Below are 20,754 nucleotides of genomic sequence, written 5' to 3' on the forward strand. Positions count from 1 at the left end.
CACCCATATGTGCTTCTTCCCCAAACTGTAGCCACAAAGTTTGAAGCACACAATTATCTAGAATGTCTTTGTATGCTGTAGCATTACAATTTCCCTTCACTAGAGCTAAGAGGTCAAACCTGTTCCAGCATGACAACGCCCTGTGCACAAAGTGAGATCCATAAAGACATGGTGTGTTGGACTGGAAGAACTCGAGTGTCCTGCACAGAGCCCTGACCTCAACCCCACTGAACACCTTTGGGATGAACTGGAACACCGACTGCAGACCTGGGGGCTTCCTCACCCAACATCAGTGCCTGATCTCACTAATGATCTTGTAGCTGAATGATCACAAATCCCCAGCCACCTCCAAAATCTAGTGCAAAGCCTTCCGAGAAGAGTGGAGGTTATTATAACAGCAAACAGGAACTAAATCTGGAATGGGATGCTCAACAACATATATGAGTGTGATGGCGAGGTGTCCACATACTTTTCGCTTATATACTGTAGTAGGCTTCAAAGTGAAACACTAAAATATTCGGACAGCTTTCTTGTATTGGAACATGTAAAACATTATCATAAATCCAGAAAAAAACGTACATTTAGGGACCAAATCTGAAAGGAATAAAACATTAGGAGACAAAAATAATCAAAAATTTCATTAATAGGACATCTATTTTTTGAAGAAAACCATTCAATCCAGTACGGGTCATTTTGACCCCCTTTATGCATTCGTGAAGGTTTATTTGGTTCATGCATTGTAGGGTTAAATATCAAAAATCTCAAAGGTGTGCATCATACCTGACACCTAGTCGAACACTTTACAGTTGGTTGTGTGACTGTACATCATTCCCTTCAAATGCTATTGAGCTTTAAATAATGGTATATTTTGTGTATGGGCCCATATGTGTGAGATACATGCCAATATTTACATATGATTTAATAGTTTATTTTAATAAATATCAGAAATCTAAAAGGTGTGCATCATACCTGACATTTAGATGAACCCTTTATAGTTGGTTGTGAGACTGTACATCATTCCTTCAAATGCTACTGAGCTTTAAATAATGGTATATTTGGTGTATGGGCCCATTCTGTAGTGAAATTCATATCTAATTTACATGTTATTTAATAGCTCATTTTAATTAATATCAAAAATCTAAGGTGAGCATTATAGCTGACACCTAGATGAACACTTTACAGTTGGTTATATGACTGTAAGTCATTCCCTTCAAATGCTATTGAAGTTAGAAACGTGTTTAACAATGGCGTATGTAACTTTAGAGACGGTCCCTTAATTTCAGCATATCCGAGAATATCGGACATCCAACTTCAAACCAACTTTATTCCAGTGTTTTATACTTTATCCACCTCTTGTGGTGATGAAGAAACATCTGCAAAGCCCAGGACGCATTAAATGGCTTCTTGATTCAAACATTTCGAAGTGCAAAACCTTTATTTTGAAAATTTAAAAGCCTCCCTGACTCGTTTCTGTGGCCATGTTGGTGGGGGGGGAGAAATGAAGAATAGTTTCTGCCTTCACAGTCAAGCCGCAGCGGATGGAGCTACGTCCGTGAAGAATAGGACGCGTTTTTTGTTTAAAATGCGTTGTTTTGCACGTAAAGAAAGTGCGTTTTATGTTTTAACTACAAACTATTCCATGATTTGATTTCGTCCTTGCCAAATATGTCGGCCGTGGAGGATGCACAGAGCCCGGAGCAGCTGAATAAATTTGAGAAACTGTCAGGGAGTCCTCCGTTCCGAGTGGCAGGTCAGTGGAGGGAAAAAACAACAAACAACAACACACAATAAAACGACGCCGAGTTGGCTGACATTCTTCTTATAATACTGTAGCACAACTTAAATAAATAAATAACCGTCACACTGAAAACGCTTTAAAAATGTGTGTGTGTGTTGTGTCATGGTAAATTAGCTTAGCTTATGTTTGCTAAGTTAGCTGTTTGGCTAGCTGGCTAGTTATTATTGAGTGCTTGTTGTTGCTAGCTAGCTAGCTAGCTATCTTACGTTAGCTAAGTTGACTAGGTAGAAAAAAGAGGACTTGATACATTATTTTTATATATATATATATATATATATATATATATATATATATATATTATGTAAGTGATAATCTGGTAGTAAACGTTAATACTTAAACCACCAATTCGTGTGTAGCTAGTTAGTTAGTTAGTTAGTAGTCGCTAATACTAGTCAACCTAGTTAGCTAGCGGTTCTGTGTTTGTGCGCGCGCCCTGACCTCTGTAAGGCTGAAAGGTTCCTGTCAGGAAAATGTTCTCCTTCTGTGTGTGTTTATATTGTTGTGGTTTGTTTTAACAAAATAATTCTATATTTTGCAAACTCACACCACTTGTGAAATCCCACATGAGACAGGAAGCTTTAAAATAATGATTTTGACCTTCATGAGAGAATGAATGTTTTAATAGCTGAATAATTGAGTGATATAATGATCCTCATTCAACTTTCATATGACCTGTTGTTTTGTTTTTTGTTTTGTTTTTTGCTTTACTTTAATAATAAACACTAAACACTTATATTCGCTCATCTCTAACAGGTTTTGTTTTGTGTGTGTACGAATAATCTCAACCAGGGGGGAAAAGAAATTCAAGTGTGACTACGTGAAAACTATGCAAACACACTGAAGGATGTTGAGGCAGGATGCAAATTCAGCGTCAGTCCTGGAAAATGTTTGGATTTTACATGGATACTGTTTGAATAAATGTCATAAAAATGGTTGTTGTGAAAGATAAATACGCAGTTGTACGTCACTGACGATAAGAGAGGCTGATATTTTACGGTAGGGGTGATCGATAGAGAGACAAACATCAGGGTATTTATTTGAAGAGATTTCTACGATACACGATATGAGTCACGTGTAGACTTGTGGCGTAACGAACGAGCTGGCGATTCGGATCGCTGTATCGATTTAAAAGGCGACGATCGTACCTCGATTCTTATCGGTTATCATTTATTATGAATCAGTTATCATCAAAACTGGACAGACGATGTGTATGTTTACATGGACAGCAGTAATCTAATTATTGACCTTATTCTGAATAAGACGTATAATAATCTGATTAAAGTGTTTACATGAGTCGCTTTTAGAATATTCCTTTCATGTTCCTGTTTTGCATGTTATAGAACAGAGTTCGATTAACAGCACACGTCATTACGTCCCCACCAGAATTTCACGTATCGACATACAGTTGGTCTTCGTTATGGTACCGTATACAGTTTTGGGTGTTTAATTTTACGAACGTTTCGAGTGCGGTTAATTATTTGTCATGCTATACGTGCAGATAGATGACTGCTTGAAGCCGTGGGCTGCGTCCCAAACCGTGTACTTACCTACTATATTGTAGCTGAGATACGTGTATTTCTCCTACTATATAGCAGGTAAATACACGGTTTGGGACGCAGCCGTGCTCTCTTGTTTGGCGTCAAACGGTTGAGCGCTGCCGTGTGTGTACGTGTCCTGTCACAAAATGTGGTGAAAACTCCCACACGACGTTAATAGTGTGATTAAGGTGTGTACATGTCTGTAATACACGTCGGTAATGCGACTAAAACAGGAATACTCCACATGTCTTAATTCCATTTGTGTTTACTTCGAGTATGACTTTAGTCGGATTAAGGTCATCAATAATCGCACTTTACATGCTAGATTCTTAATCAGAGTATCGTCTTAATCGGGTTAATATCGGAATATTGTTGTAGATGTAAATATACTGAATGTGTTCATTTGATTTAGCTGTAACACTGATACTTTTAAAATCATTTGTAAGTTAATGCTAGGCCTTCCCCTGATTCTGACTAATCAATCCGAGTCTATTAAATCTAATCGAATCATAGCAGATTCTTCATATCTTCAAATATCAAAATCATTACCTTAATAATCAAAATAGAGTTGTATCATGTTTACACCCCTAATATGTTTCCGAGTGAACTACCAGCAAAAAAAAATACTTGCTAGATTTGTCTACAAAATTCCAAAAAATTTACAATTTAAAAACAGTCCCTCCAGGATTTTGCAATAGCAGAAATGAATACAAAATCTTCGATTCAAGTGTGTCGAACGTGGGTACAGCTAAAAGGTCTCATTTACCAACAAACTTCACTGCGAAAGAGCATGCAATTGAAATTTGAAAAGAAAGAAAGAGCAATTGAAATTTCACCAATTCAGGTAGTTTTCCACCAAAAAAACAAACAAAAGCAAAATCAAGCATTTTTGGCCACAACAATCACAAAAGAACAATTAATTTTTCAATTAAATTTGTAACTGTTAATAGATAAAACATTTTATTACCAAAATACTGTGATATCTGATGTTCACAAAAGTGTCTCGTGACATAATTTATCACAATGTCAACGTTATATCGTCATATTGCCCGGCTCTACTTTATAGTTCATTTTTGATTATTTGTAAGCGGTATGTTTCTTAAGATACGTTCTCCTCACACCGCCAGGGTCGGAGGTTCGATTCCCGCCTCTGCCGTGTGTGTGTGTGTGGAGTTTGCATGTTCTTCCCGTGCTGAGGGGGTTTCCTCTGGGTACTCCAGTTTCCTCCCCCAGTCCAAAGACATGCATGGTAGGTCGATTGGCATGTCCAAAGTGTCCGTAAGTGTATGAATGGGTGTGTGATTGTGCCCTGTGATGGATTGGCACCCCGTCCAGGGTATACCCTGCCTTGTTCCCCATGCTCCCTGTGATAGGCTCCAGGTTCCCTGCGACCCAGTAAGGATAAGCGGTATAGAAAATGGATGGATGGATCTTTCTTAAGAAACTTTATGTAGTCTAAAAGCAGTTTCCCCCCCTAGTCCAATGGGATTGAACTAAGAATTGTGACGATCCAGCTACATAAAATTACTTGTTTACAAAGATCTAGAGAAGTTGGTTTTAAAGTAGGCAGCATGATTTCTGCCGGCTTTTAAGATTACTTATTCTCAGACTGTATAAGATCAGTAAACCAATAAACCCTTGGACAAATGTTATACAGACTGTGTAATGATACGAGTTCTCAGTGCCAGATTATACAACACAGAAAACATTCATTCGTTTTTTTCCCCGTCCATTAGCCTGTTTCGGTTGCAGTTCTCCATCGCCATAATTACATTTCAGAGTAAACTTATACTTCTCGGTCCTAACTGTCTTTAAACATTCTGTTTCCATCGTCAAATTTTTCATAAAGCATGTTTTTAAATGAAAAATCCCTATTGATGTAGATGTCTGTCTACATGGAAACATAACCTCAGAGATAAAGAGAAACACACACCTCAGGCCAATGTATCGTTTCTAACAAATGTTATTAAAAGTGCATTTCCCAACAAAATGTAAACAATTATTTATAAATTGAAAACATTGATTTGTCTTAGTAAAAAATTTAGTTGTAACTACGAAGTTAATTAAGACTCAAAAACTCCATTTTTGACCGTTTTGATTATATATGGTGGTATGTCCTTGGCCGTGTAAAATGTCACAGCGTCAGTGATGTTTTTCCAGCGCTTACGTGTTTTCTCGTAAGTAATGCTTTTTTCCAAAGTATTTGATTACGCTGTTTGTGGCTGCACGGCTGTTCATGTCCATTGTCTGTGTTATGTGGATTTTGCCTCACACTTTGGGGTGTTTTCTTGGTGGTTAAACAAATTTGTCGTGTTTCTTCAACATGCCAATCTTGCCTTCGCATATTTCGTAAATATCCATGGTTTGTGCCGTGTTCATTCCATGTTTAATTTTTATGCCTCAACTCCTCCATTTTGTCCGCCATGTTAAACAAATTGAGGAGAAAATATAATGATCTAAGGGGTACCACATCTGAGCGCACCATTTAGAGCGCACCTGACAAAATGAGTTTAGTAACACGATACCCACTGTCTCTCTGTTTTAAAAGAAAAAAAAAATTTGTTTTTAATCATTCACGATCTAAGATCATCATATTGCCAACCCCTATTTTCATCCAAACCACATTTCGCCAGTTAAAGACCCCTTTCCACTTGATTGAAAGTAACTTGGTTGAGTATCTCTGTGTATAATGATACTGTGAGAGTAGGAGGAGTTTCTCTGGAGGATGCGGTGGTGTTGTTCGATAAATACTACTCGAAATATACCTTGAGAGGAAATAATGAAACCGGCAGAGTATTATTTGGTGCTGCCGCTCGTCTTCCTCACGTTGTAAACTACGTAGCATGAGAAGCAGTGAGTCTGTCAGCCTGAAGCAATGGCATCGATCAAGCCGGTGGTGCCAATACTTTTGCAGCGTTTGACTAAAGCTCGTAACTTGGAATTTTATGACTAAGTTGGCAAAGTCTCCTCAGCACCAAGTTCAGCATATGACGTCACGTCAAACATGGCCGCTCACCCCGTCAACAGTTAAATAAGTAAATAAAATCACTTCGCTTCTTTAAACGAGTTTATACATCAACCAGCGTAGACGTGTTAGTTTGTTAAATCTACAACACTGACTGTGAAGTTCACTGTTTTTTTTTGTTTTGTTTTGTTTTTTGAGAAAGTAAATACACCATAAACTCACGATCATTAATGTTAGCTTGTTGCTAACATAATTCACGCTTTCATGGAGGCGTCCATGTTTTTTCCCCCTCCAGTTTCTACCCCGCTGTATTAAATCTTCATGGAGAGAAAGATAAGAGATGAAAGAGCGACGAGTCATGCGTTGTCTGTGTCTTCATTTTAAATGTATATGGTGGAAAGGGTTTGGGATTTGGTCTAAACGCAAGATGGAAGTTGTTACATAGAGCGTCAAGTACAAAATCGAGCTAAATAAACAGACAAGAAAATGTTATTAAAAGGAATTTTTAGTAATAGGTTAATCTGCTGAAACGTTGGCAGTCAGTTGTTACAGAACAAGTCAGACATGTTCAGGATGATTCTCTGATGATTGTGTTGATGATTTGATGTTGCTAGCTCTGTTCCTATGTCCCCGGTTTGGTATTCTTTGTATCCTGATAAATAAATAAATAAATAAATAAATAAAAGAGCAACCAAATCTAGTAAATCAGTTTCTCCGGGATTTTGCGATCGCAAAAAAGAACGCAAAATCATGCAAACTCAATCGCGCAATATTCGCAGGAGCTTCAAAATTACTGCAGATTTTCAGCAGATTCGGGCCAAGACGTGTCATGTGACATCATCGCAACGCACCTTCAGCCAAAGCCCTCTTCGATTCACGCGTGTCGAGCATGAGTACAGCTAAAAGGTCTCGTTTAGTTTAGTTTAACTTTATTGTCCATTCTGTTTGTCACAGAGCGGAAATTTGTCTTCGACGCTGGTATCATACGTGCATCCATAAATACGTTCGCATAGATACTTAAACATTGACACAAATACAGACTTGGGTAAAATTACACTTACTACATAAGGAACATCCCACAAAACAACAACAAAAAAAATCGACAAACATCACAGATTGCAATTTTGCCAATTCAAGTCGTTTTCCAGCAAGATAAAGCACAAACTCCGCAAGTTACATCACAAATTTTGAAAAAAAAAAACGAGCATTTTTGGCCGCAACGATCACAAAATTCTCTGCGAAATCCTGTACAGACCGAGTATGTGTACTTATGCCGCTTTTCCACCGCGGGAACTTTCCCCAGGAACTAGGGACTGTTGGAGGCCCTCGTTGCGTTTCCTCCGCTGGGACCAGGGTCTAAATTAAGTTCCAGGTAAAATATTTAGCCCTCGCGAAGTCCCTACTTGGGAGGTGGTACTTTTTCAAAAGCCAGGAACTTTTGGGGGCGGGACTTGGCTGCTGAACATGCTGATTGGTTGAGCACATGCGGCATTATTTATTTTTTAACCACCTTTTTTAAAAAAAAATAAAAGTCTGTTGCAATAACAGTTGTTTATTGCGATTCGAATCAACACAATGGAGTTTCTTAAGAAATATGATCGTTGGACTGACGACGACGAGGTTCAGGCCTTAATAAGTATTTATGCCGAGGCTGGAATACAGCAGGAACTGGAAACGGCGACCCGCAATGAAAAAGTATACTTAAAAATATCAAGTGTGTTAACCGAGCTGGGCGTTGTTCATACAGGAAACTAGTGCAGAGAGAAGCTCATGAATGCGCACGTTCATCTCCGTCATCTCAGCAATAGCCGATCAAATCCGTTTGCTTACTTTAAGTCTAGCGTTACGAGGATTCCAAGTTCGCTTTACTTCCACTGCTCGTCTCTTCTCAAGCGTTTTCTCAATTTCCTCTTTAGCAAAGCAGTACATCACGATCAACAGCAGCTCGGATCTCCTCCATGCTTGCTGTTGTTGCGGTGTCGTTATCAAATTTCAGAAAACAGAGTTCTTTCGCTCCTTGACCGGGAATCGAACCCGGGCTGCGACAGCCAGAGCGCCAGATCCTAACCTCTAGACCACCAGTTTAATTGCAGCAAACTCTTCTTTTTTTGTTTTGTTACTGTTCAAAGGTTTGTCTTCCAATCAGAGCCTGCGATGTGTTTTTATGAGCCAAGTAAACATTTTAAATCATTACATCATTAAAATCAGCTTACTTCAATAATCAGTTTGATTATAGCGTACTTCGAGGCTTCATATCCTTGCCAAGGGCTCGTCTCGCGCAGTCGTACGTCACTGGACCGATTTTTTTTTCCTTATCTTCACGGTACTTTAGACCGCGATGGAAACGCAGACAACAAAGGTCTGGAGGTAGCGAACGGTCCCTTGAGGGGAAAAAAATGTTCCTGGGATTCATTTCGGTATTGATCACTTGGCAACCGCAATGACAAAATATGCGTACACGGTCATGCTACAAGCGTACTTCTAGGTGCAGCAGGCTGAGTGTCCTTACACGCTGAATTGTAATCCGATGTAATCACGTGTAATCCGATCCGCTGATGTGTTGTAAGCCAGTAGAGTGTGTGATGATGACTGACACAATGCAAAACACCACCATCGTGCTTGTAACACATTTTGCATAACTTACCTAGATACTACGTGATCTGTATCAAACCTCGGACGTTAGCGTCGCCTGTTAAATGGAATTGATACCGCTTTAAACACTCATTCATTTATTAATGATCGACACATCACGCTTTCTTTTTTTGTCAACGGCTTGTGTTTGGATATAATGTAATGAAACATCCGAGGGACACGTGTGTTCATGATCTCACGTACGTTATAGCAGCTGTAAACATTTCCTTACTTATCTACCCCTCTCTCTCTTTAAAAAAAAACCCACAGCTGTCATTTTATCGAGAAACTGTAATGCACAAACTTGTCTATCCTGAAGACTTTCCCATGCTGACGAGTTACAGCTGGAACTACGATCCGAGCCGCGTGATCATACACAAATAATGAACACCTTCTGACCAATCAGATTCAAGAATTCATCACGCATTTTATTTCACAGCATCTTCAGCAGTTTTATCATCTAACATGGTCATGTCAGGCTTTTTGTCCACTGTCTTGTAGCAATCTTCAATCCTCAGCATTGTTATTGATTTGTGATTTCTCTAGAATCACCAGCTCACGTTGTGACACTAACGTCGCACGTTCTTAACGCAGCACGTCTGCGACAGCTCTGGCGTTTAATTCAGTGCTGTGTTTTGGTGTCTGATCATCTTCTGTGAAATCTGTCGAGTGAAGAGAGATGACTTTGTGCTTGTTGTGTGCTAGACACCGTTCCTTATCGAGCTCTTAATTTGTATGAAACTCTTCATCAGCTCTCTTTTGTTCCAGTCGAGCCAGTCGGAGCCGTTCATTCTCAAACGAACAGCACATGTTGTCGTGTGGATGTACACTACCGGTCAAAAGTTTAGACACGCTCATATTTTATTTATCCCCTCCTCCCCCCACACACACATTTTATAATAATAACACCTATGGGAATTATGTTAAATCCAAAATAAATCTGAATAATTTAATATTTTAGCATCTTGAAAGTAGACGCCCTTTTTGCCGAGAATTTCCAGAAATGTATTCTTGGCGTTTTCTCGACCGATTTCTCGAGGAATTTCCCTGAGATGCTTTTTAAACAGTATTACAGGAGTTCACACCTACACTGGACACGTATCGGCTGCTTTTCGGAATATTTCACTCCGAGCCGTTTTTAAAAATAAATAAATAAATAAATAAATAAAATGTTAGTTTTCTAATGAAAGAAACGAATATGTCGGAACGGTTATATTTTTGTCTACGACACCGATTTCAAACATTTAATCACACACCTTCAGATCAAAAGCTTTTTAAGATCATGAGAAACATTTCAGTCGAGTGTCCACAAACTTTTGACCGATAGTGTATGTGTGTATGTTCTGTTTATTTTCTGCCATTGTCCTGCGTTGTTGTTGTTGTTGTTGTTGTTGTTTTTCATTTGTTTGTCTGATTTGCGGTGATTGTGGTGACAGGCTCTAAGAAGAAAGCTCGCTGGCTTCAGGCTCGACGAATCCTCGCTCAACCTTGCTCCAGCCTGCGGATCCCTAACAGGTTTTTAAGAGAAGGTGGGTAACGCGCCAGCCCTTGAATTGAACCCCACTTATCCTGAAAGCAGACTCGCGGGGAGGGTGTTGAATTTTCTCCCTGCCTCTGCGAGCTTCTCCCCCTCCGACCGTCTCTCTTTTGAGCTCTTAGCTTTTATCGTCGTGGTGCTGGATCAGGGCAGGATTGATCTATTTTTATTTATCTCTATATATGTGTGTGTGTGCGCGCGAGTGTTTTGTAAGTGTATAAGTACTCACACCTGCTTTATAAATCTAATGAGAGATGATTTATCATTTGCCTTACGATTTGCAAGGGTGTGGTTACTTGCTCATAGAGCGAGCTTCATTTTTGATCTGTGTTACCGTCCTTGTTCGTCATGTCACGATGAGTCCGTGTCACATTTTCACCACGGTGATTAATGAAATCACCGCTTTCTCTTCATTCCACAGCGTCTTCACCACAAACCTTCCCAGTCTAACGTCTTCGTCTGTTTTTGTCCACCCAGCCCCTTGAGAAAATGGCTCGAGGACCCTTGTATGTCGCTTGGCTGCTTACCCTTGTTAATAAGAGGGAGCCGCTCCGGCCTTGAATTTTGGTTCCGACAGCAAACCTGCCATCTAAAAACCTTTTTCCTTCAAACAGCTCCTGAAGCACTGAAAGCAGTCCTCTGATACGATCGTCAAGGGCTGGTCGAAGAGTCTGCAAGCAGTTCCCATTCTCAAAACCTCATCACTCTGTCTTCGTAGGTCTCAGAGCCCCCCCGGCACGGAGTGGACACCGCTGCGTCGCCGACAACACCAATTTATACGTGTTCGGTGGCTACAACCCGGATTTCGATGAGTCGGGCGGCTCGGAGAACGAGGATTACCCTCTTTTCAGGGAGCTCTGGAGGTATCACTTTGCAACAGGGACGTGGCAACAGATCCGCACAGAGGGCTATATGCCTACAGAGTTGGCCTCCATGTCAGGTAATTCATCAGCTCAGACTTTATCCTACCTGACGCACAGACGAGATTTATTTACGATTTGTGGTGTTGTTTTTTATGTATATATATATAGCTGTTTTGCACGGTAACAACCTGCTTGTGTTTGGCGGCACTGGAATCCCGTTTGGAGAAAACAACGGGAACGACGTTCACGTATGCAACGTCAAATACAAGAGGTGGTCGCTGCTGAACTGCAGAGGGAAGAAACCCAACCGAATATATGGACAGGTGAAAACAGTTCACACCGATGACACTTCAGTCATAAACTTGCACTACTCCAATGGCCATATTACAAAAACATCTTCACTCTGGGAAAACCCTGACACTGTCAGTTAAGATCCCATTCAGGACAAAAGCTGAATAGTTACAGAATAACAGTTCTTAATTTATTACGTTATCTCCTTCTGGGGCAGGTGATATGACCAAAATATCACTAGTGTTGTTTTAACTTTTTTCTAAAAAAAAGGAGGTTTTAACTGAGTTTAATGATGCTTTAATATCTTCAGAAATAAATTAACAATACAGAACTTGAACATCAAATCAGCCGCTTTCAAACGTTGCCGAACGTTGCCAAACCAAACGTCGCGAACCACAGCAGCACATGATCAACAGTTCCTTCAGTCGTGAAGAAAAAATGAGTAAATCAGGAACACCGTCTACGCTCTTAGGGCCGTGTTCAGACTTAGCGATTCATTGGTCCAAAAGCTACGTCAGTATTTGCTCTCGGAAAGTTAGGGGTATTCGGAAGCGGTTTATGTGCAGCTGCTTAAGTTCATGTTCTTATTATTGCAGATTACCTGCTTGTGTGTTTCACTTCCGGGGTTGCCAGATTTTTCTTGGAAAGTTTAGGGGTATTCAGAAAGGTTTTTCTTGAGTAGAAATGTATGAAGAGGGGGTGTAGACTGCCGCCTTTAAAGACGACCTTTAAGCCTCCCAAAACAAAGTCAGGGATATAAAAAAAAAATGCAGAATGAAAGATTACATTACATTACATTTAAGGCATTTGGCAGATGACGCCCTTATCCAGAGCGACTTGGTTATCTCATTTATACAGCAGAGCAGTTGAGGATTAAGGGCCTTGCTCAAGGGCCCAGCAGTGGCAGCTTGGTGGTGCTGGGATTTGAGCTCACGACCTCCCGATCAGAAGTCCTAAATAAGACTAATACGCTCATATCTATGAATGAGAAAATGGCGAGCGTTGAATTAAACATCTAATAGGAGTGAGTATGTTTGCTAATACATTGCTGCATTAATAGTCCTAGTTGTAATTCTTCTAAACTAATACTTAATATAGTTATAAACTAATAGTTAATTAATAGTCCTACTTTCATTCTTCAAAATAGTACTTGATCCAGCACATCCTATTATAGTACTCAACTGAGGTACTAAATCGAGGTCTTGAAATCGTTGTGTGTGTGTGGAATGTAGACTATTTTATCATATTTTTTAATTCGCCAATTTGAGTTGTCAAGTTATTAAAATAATTTGAATGTTTGTTTTATTTCGCTGCACTGTCGTATGAAGGAAATGTGTCCATCAGTTTATCATTTTCTCTCCGCTCTGATTAAGGACATCCAGCACCCTTAAAGGTGTGTGTGTGTTTGTTTGTTTTTATTTTGTCTTTCTGGTGGGAAACCGTAAAGGTTCTATGTAGAGTCCCTTTTGAGAAAAGATTTCCATCAAGAACCTTTAATTATTCAAATAATCAGTTGAAATGTACACATTGAAATGTACTATTGCTGTCGATTAACTTGCACACTGTGGTGTATGTACACACACACACACACACACACCACACGCACATCAATGGAAGCTCATTTTTCCAACGGATGAGAAAATATTATGCGCATTTATCTCGCAAGTGCGAGGTTTCACTGAGTTGTGAAATATTACTTCGCAGCTGAGAGATGTAAAGTCATAATTTTCACATCAACTCAGTTGATATGAAAATAAACTCGAGGTTAAATAAAGTCGCAATTAAGCGATATTAACTCGGAGTTGAGAAATGAGAAATTCTCATACGTGGTGAAAACGAGCTCCCGTGCACATCTCACTACATACATGTAATATATCTAATACAAAACTGATAATCTGCCATTTTCTTTTCCATTTTCTTATTGTAAATAGTAAACGAGCTGGGCTTTTTTTTGGTTTGTTTTTTTTCTGGTACAGGCAATGGCCATCATAAATGGCTTCCTGTATGTGTTTGGAGGAACGACAGGCTACATTTACAGCACAGATCTGCACAGACTGGACCTCACCACACGCGAGTGGATTCACCTCAAACCGTACAACCCTCCGGACGAACTGCCTGAGGAGCGGTGAGCGTTTGTTGTTCATTCTGGAGGTCAGAGTGCAGGTGGTGAATTGGGGACTACAGAGACAATTTCGATTGATTAAATGTCTGATTTATGTTTGTAATGTGCAAAGCAGCTTGGAAAGAAGGGGGAAAAAAGGGAGTGCTATGACGTCAGTAAATACAAAATACACAAAAAATGAAGGCGAAATTATTATGTTTTGCCTTTGTGGGGTACTGTGCTCCTTAAATGTTTACATTGCCAGCAGCCATAGCCACAATCACAGCTTACTCTATTGATTTTGGGTTGTGCGAGCAAAATTTGCCTGCGGAGACGATTACGCTTCCATCCCATGGTGACTGAGGTCATGTTGGGCGTAAAAGGTAATACTGACATAATGGATTTCTTCATTTTACAGTGTTTCATTGACTCAAAAACTAGCGATGTCTCATTACGATGTAATAATTTGTTTGATGTCATTTGAGATGATGCTACCCTTGCAGTATGTTACGTAGTAGAGGTCGACCGATAGTGGATTTTACCGATAACGGAGTTGGGCGGTACCTGCTGATAGTTTTTAAAGATTGTTACTGAGTAAAAACACAACACCCAGAGTAAAATATTGCTGAACTTTATTACAAAAAATAAACAGTACTGACTGTACCATGAAAATGTACTGTACTTTTTAAAGTGAAATAAATGCATAAATATGACTAATATGACTAATAATGAATATTAATAAATATGAAAATAAATAAATGATATACATCCAAACTGAACCAAAAAGTAACACTCCAAATAACATAAAAATAGAGACATCCAAAATGAACGATAAAAATAAAAACACTTCAAATAACATAACGAAATTGATGGTTTTTATTTCGCCTCTAGAGGCCGCTGTCGGTGTGGATTTTTTCCGATAATCAATCGGCAAAACCGATCAATCGGTCGACCTCTACGCTGGGTATTCTGCTAAAGTTAAAGCACAATCGCATTACAAACGTTTGAAGTCATTTGCCGTTGACTGGGAAACTGCTTCTACTTCCGGTTAGTAAAAAAAAAAAATTAGTGTTCCATTTGAGACGATACTACCCCTCTAAAATTTATACACTAGACGGTAGAGTATATAATGCATAGTGTAAGTGCATACTATGTCATTTGGGACACAACTTAAGTCTGTATTTGTAGTATTTTAGGGGAGTAAATTAGAGATCGACCGATATTGATTTTTGTTTACTTATAACGATACCGATTTATTTGCTTGTTTACGTGCCTGATAACTGTTATGCAGAACTGATTATTTATTTGTTATACTTCTGTTTTGACACAATGATAACTACACCACTGAACTAAACAAACCATTTTATTTATAACAGTTTTCTCAAGCTTTGATTATGTAAACAAACAGGTAATCCAAATAAAGCAAATAAAAAATAATTCTAACAAATCTAAAAAACAAACAGGTGCTGTGCTGCGATGGCTGTCCTGCATGCAATTCTCAAAATGTCCACAAGATGGCACCATTTATTGGAAGATCCATTATTACAAAACAGATATCCGATTATGGAAAAATGCTTAAATATCGGGACAAATATTGGTAAAACCGATTATCGTCGATCTCTAGAGTAATTCAACCACCCCTCTTCAAATGGTATAGTCTCAGTTTGCCTTCAGATACGATTCGAAGAATGGGAAGAATTTATTCAACACTGTGGCACAGTAGTTATTGATGGAAATGTTTTATGTACACAGTTTGGAGAGGTCTCTGAATTCGAATTGATCAGGATAATAAATTATCCCCAGTGATGATTAAGTTTATGTAATTAATTTGTTTTTGTTCAAAACATCAGCCTTAGAGCCGCAACAACTAATCGATAATAATCGATTATGAAAACCGTCAACGAATCTCATTATCAATTAGTTGTTCTGCGCGCGGCACATTTACTCATTACGATACTTCTGTTCCGAAAACACGCTTCGGAGAGTAAATGCTAAAGTTGTCGTAGATGACATATCACTCACACTATGCACTATGTACTCTACCGTCTCGTGCAGTGTGTCCAGGGACCCCTAGTGGTCAGTGGTGTAATTGCAGGGGGTCCGTAGGAAAGTTTTAAAAATGTTTAAATATTATTATATACGTTTTCGTTAAATATATCAAAATATATTCAAATGAGATGTTTTAAAATTAATCAATTTGGTTATTCATGTGCATTCACAAATATCACATTAGCTGAGCTGATGATCGTTCATTGATGGATTTATTTTAAATTCATTTACAAATGAAATTATAATTTGCAAAAACCTATGAGTGCTATACAAGTTCAAGTGTCGCATTGATGGATAAAATAAACAAAAGATAATTCAGAGAATCAAATTAAATGTCACACCATTTAATGAAATGTCATTGAACCTGGTATTTGCACCAATCCCTGGGGAATGACAGGTTCTACCAATCAACCAGGGATTGCTGGGACTGTAGAATTCAGTGCTTTTTGTGCATCCATAAAAATTAATGCATAAATATTAATATATATGAGTATTTATGTACTATTTTTTTAATAGATGGGGAAAAAAAAGCATGGAATTAAACTACAGTCCAAAATGAATAATATATATCCTGGTGTGTGTATTGGGTTCTTTTCAGTCGTATATAATTGGACAAAGAGTTGTGTAAAGTTTTAGTCTTAAGTTTATATTTGTAACACTGTTCGTTTATTTTATTTTAAATAAATGAAAAAATGGTACTGGAAATTTGCCCCCCCCCCCCCAATCTGATTAATCAAAGAAAATAATAATAATCGGCCAGTTAATCGATTATGAAAATAATCGTTAGTTGCAGTCCTAGTCAACATAATATACAACTAAGTTCACAAGATGTCACGCCAGACTCAAAGACTGAGAGGGGGAAACATTCCTACATCTAATGACTAGCCTTGACTGTGCCGTTTCAAACAGATACCGACATGAGATCGCACATGACGGACAGAGGATATACATCCTAGGAGGAGGAACCTCTTGGACATCCTACCCTTTAGACAAGGTACTTATTGGGATCATTGTCTTTGAGATATCTATGCACCTTCGTACATCCATCCATCGTTGGTTTTGAAATCGTTCCTTCTGCTTTCCTTTCAGATTCATGCATACAATCATGAAACAAATTGGTGGGAGGAGATCACAACGAAGCCCCATGAAAGAATAGGTTCGATCTGTTTTCTCCTGGGTTTATAATCTTCTTGTGGCAGGCCAGAGGTGTGTATTTTTATAACACTTTTTTTTCCCCCCCTCGGCGACAGGATACCCAGCTCCCAGGAGATGTCATAGTTGTGTCCAGATAAAAAATGGTAAGTCACAGCACATTCAGGTGGATCATGTTTTAGTGTCTGATGTATTTGTGTGTCTTTATCGATTGCTTGCTCTTTGTTCGTAGATGTATTTATATGTGGAGGTTATAACGGCGAGTTGATCCTGGACGATTTGTGGAAGATCAACCTGCAGACGTTCCAGTGGACTAAACTACCTGCGGTGATGCCCGAGCCGGCGTATTTCCACTGTGCTGCTGTCACACCGGTCTGTGCATCTCACACACATTTTATTTCTTAGATCAGAAACCAGGGCACTTATATGCTTTTTATTTTCCTATTGTAAAATACAAATGGCAGAGGTTTCTGGTAAAATAATAACTTCATTAGGTAAGAAATATCCCAATTTCTGACACTGATTTACGGGGAGAATTTAAGAAGACGTTATATTTTTACAGGAACAGAATTACATTGAAATTCTCACCTTAACACCTTACATTAATCATGATATTTAACACTGTTCACTCACTGCAATGTTGAATATTATTGCCAGTTATACATTTGAGTGGCTGCAGTGTTCATGGAGTGACCCATATCAGAGGTTTGATATCAGTATCTATATTGAGAAATTGGATTAGCAGATGGCTTTTTAATCAGAGATGTGCACTCGTTTATCTGAGATCTCTAATCACCTTGTAATAGTACTTCCTGTCTCTCTAACCTTCCCTCTGGCGTTGGTTCTTTAGGCCGGCTGTATGTACATCCACGGAGGCGTGGTGAACATCCACGAGAACAAGAGGACTGGCTCTCTGTTTAAGATCTGGCTGGTGGTACCGAGCCTGCTGGAGCTCTGCTGGGAAAAACTGCTCAAATCTTTCCCTCATCTGGCTCAGCTCTCGACATTGCAGCTACTTAACCTGGGCCTCACACAGGAACTCATCGAACGCTTAAAATGAGGACTAGCGGCCGTCGCGCGGTCGATTTTTGGAACCAGAGGACGGACGACACACTTGAGCCAGTGTCTGAAGATAAGGAATATGTCCTTATGATGTAGCCTGCCTTAAAACCAAAAACAGTGGGATGGCCGCTGCCTTTTCATGTCGTCCTTTTTTCTTTTTTCTTTTTTTAATTATTTAAAAAGATCAAGTAGAAAGTGGTCTTTCAGGTTCTCCGTCTCGACTCTCCGTTACTTTTGACCTACGCTGACTGCGGATGGGATGAACTCTGATTGCCTTCGGATACACGAGAGATGCAGCTCAAGGAAGGTTTTTATTTCTGCTGTAACTAAAGCTAAAGAAAGACAACGTCTCACTGAACATGTGCAATGCCAAACTGGATTGTGTAGCATAGCGGATAATTACTATGCTGATTAGGCTTACGTGAAATATTGTTCAGCAATCACACAAACACTGCTTTGAAATCCATCCTTTTTTTTCCCCTTGCGTTAATTTATTTCTACACGCACATCATATCGTCCTTGGGAATTTCCTCGTATTCCTTGTATTTTCCGTTCATTTGTCTCGTCTGAATCTTTATTCACTGTGAATAAGGTGCTCTTTAATTTACTTTTAAAGCTTTTAATAATAATAAAACACTTTTTTTTCTTCTTCTTCTCTCTGCCAAAACTGCACTCCCCTTATACAGCCTCTTAAATTATGTCATTAGATAGTTAAACTGATTCAGTGCCTTGTCAAGAGAGAACTAAAATGTGCTATATTTAATTCTCGAAAGTGTCGATAATATCATTTCAGCACTTTATGTTTTCAGCATTGAATGCTTTCAAAATTTTTTAAATGCTCCGATACCACATGATGCTGTGGGAGTGATTGGACGACACTAAATAAGCGTGATCTGGATGTATTTCATACTTAATTATCAAAGCATGCTGCTCTGCTCTTCACAATATCAAGAGGAGGAACCACAGCGTCTTCCTACTATACAAGTCACCTTATGTTTAAACATCTTATGGTGTTTAAACTGTATTGGTGGGCATGGTCATTAAATATAAGTGCAAAGGGTAGTTGTGGAGGAAAAAGGAGAGAGAGCACTGCACTTCAGCAAGCACTTCTCAAAGATAAAAACTGAGCGAAATAAATGTTCCATCACATCCCTGATTAATTGTTCAGTACTTAATCAGTTCAGTGTGAAGATCAGGATCAGTATGGAGGAGTAGCAAACAGCATGCACTCATACAAGAAATGTTATCGATGCATCTCTAATCATCATTTCATTTAGTAATATGTTTAAATAGGCAAATACGTCAACTAGTTTGATATTAAGCTCTACACGTAGAACCGGAGCCTAAGATTGTACGTTAATTTAGACTCTGTTGCCTTTAATACTTACTTTTCAATGCTGAAGTAATTAGGCACTTATTGACAATAACTACTATTTGTACTGTCAGTCTTTACTTAGCGCTAGGAGTGTATCAGGGCCACACATGCCTAAAATATTTGCTCCTCCCACCTTTTTGTTTGCCCCTTTTATTTTTCTCTGCATGACTGATGAATGTCATGTGAATTGTGAAGGGCCCCACTGGGTTCTGCTCCCTGATGATGTGGTTTTAAGGCAGTTATTGAATACCTGTATTTGTGTTCATTATAGGAAATCAATAAAATTTATTGACTGAATAAGTTGTGCTGTTTTGGCCAAAGGCTGGAGGGCTCTAAGGGACAATTTTTTTATTTATTTTATAATGTGTTAGCCTAACGCTTACTGTAGGCACTAGCTAGCTACTTAGTCACTAACTTTTTTTTCCATGTCAGTTACAGAAACAAGAACACTGGTCAAACTGATTAAAGCTTTTTTTTAAATTTTTTTTTGTTAGTTAGATTTATATAGCGCTTTTCATATTACTGGGGGTCTCCTCAAGCACCACTAGTGTGTAGCATCCACCTGGATGATTGCTCCAGAACACCCACCACACACCAGCTATTAGTGGAGAGGAGAGAAGAGAGTGATGTAGCCAGTTCAGAGATGGGAATTATTAGGGAGCCGTGATAGAGAAGGATCAATGGAGGAATTTCACCAGGACCCCGGGGTTATACCCCGACTCTTTAACCCGACTATCCCCTACTGGGATTTTTAATAACCACAGAGAGTCAGGACCTCGGTTTAACGTCTCATCTGAAAGACAGTGCTATTTTTACAGTATAGTGTCCCAGTCACTCTACTGAGGCATTTGAGCACCCCCTGCTGGCCTCACTCATACCACTTCCAGCAGCAACCTTAGCTTTCCCCAGGAGTTCTCCCGTCCAGGTGCTGCAAAGCTAGTAAATTAGTATTAAATTCATACATTAAATTCAGTTTTCAAGGTCTGTGCTTCTGGGTTTTTTTCCCTTTTTGTGCACCTGCTAGATATGAACAGTTCATGAGCTGCCACTTTTTCATGAGCTGCCATTAGTTAAAAGTTATGTGAATTTTACTTAAAAAAGTGCAGTTTCTATTCTTTTCACACCACAAGAGGGCGCCCTGCGTCTGTCTGATATATAAATCTTTTCCTCAACCGATGGTATGGTTTGTGGGGTTGTTTTGTTTTTTTGCATAGCGATTTAAAAACAATAGAATAGGGCCCCCTGGTGGTCCAGAGGCCCTAAGTGACCACTTATAGCCAGATACAGCACATAATCCGCACTGCAAAGAGTCTCCGTTGTCAGCGCTCTGTAACAGACAAAGGTAAAGCTGTAACCAAGTTTTCCAACAAGGAAAAAAAAAACCCTTCAGGA

General features: G+C 39.1%; 1 protein-coding gene across 2 annotated transcripts; it reads left to right on the plus strand.

Annotated features, from left to right (window-relative positions):
* Nucleotides 1-1,491: 1,491 nt before the first annotated feature.
* klhdc10 (kelch domain containing 10) lies at nucleotides 1,492-20,686 on the plus strand. Of its 2 annotated transcripts, XM_053650310.1 has the most exons (10): nucleotides 1,492-1,750; nucleotides 10,369-10,461; nucleotides 11,188-11,409; nucleotides 11,501-11,655; nucleotides 13,600-13,748; nucleotides 16,683-16,767; nucleotides 16,863-16,929; nucleotides 17,024-17,071; nucleotides 17,158-17,297; nucleotides 17,776-20,686. In XM_053650310.1, exons 1-10 carry the CDS (start codon nucleotides 1,666-1,668, stop codon nucleotides 17,983-17,985), a joined length of 1,254 nt encoding a protein of 417 aa, XP_053506285.1. In that variant the 5' UTR covers nucleotides 1,492-1,665; the 3' UTR covers nucleotides 17,986-20,686. The 2 variants fall into 2 exon arrangements, with proteins under 2 accessions (XP_053506285.1, XP_053506286.1); XM_053650311.1 differs by lacking the exon at nucleotides 10,369-10,461 and having other exon boundaries at nucleotides 1,493-1,750.
* The last annotated feature ends 68 nt before the right edge of the window (nucleotides 20,687-20,754 follow it).

Source organism: Ictalurus furcatus, chromosome 19 (assembly GCF_023375685.1).
Source record: "Ictalurus furcatus strain D&B chromosome 19, Billie_1.0, whole genome shotgun sequence".
NCBI lineage: Eukaryota > Metazoa > Chordata > Actinopteri > Siluriformes > Ictaluridae > Ictalurus > Ictalurus furcatus.

What these genes read in the sequence shown, in the direction of transcription:
- klhdc10 (XM_053650310.1), top strand. Translation starts at nt 1,666, where the DNA reads ATGTCGGCCGTGGAGGATGCACAGAGCCCGGAGCAGCTGAATAAATTT. An exon ending in TCCTCCGTTCCGAGTGGCAG is followed by an intron (nt 1,751 to 10,368) that starts GTCAGTGGAGGG and finishes TTGTGGTGACAG; the next exon opens with GCTCTAAGAAGAAAGCTCGC. An exon ending in ACTGTGCTGCTGTCACACCG is followed by an intron (nt 17,298 to 17,775) that starts GTCTGTGCATCT and finishes TTGGTTCTTTAG; the next exon opens with GCCGGCTGTATGTACATCCA.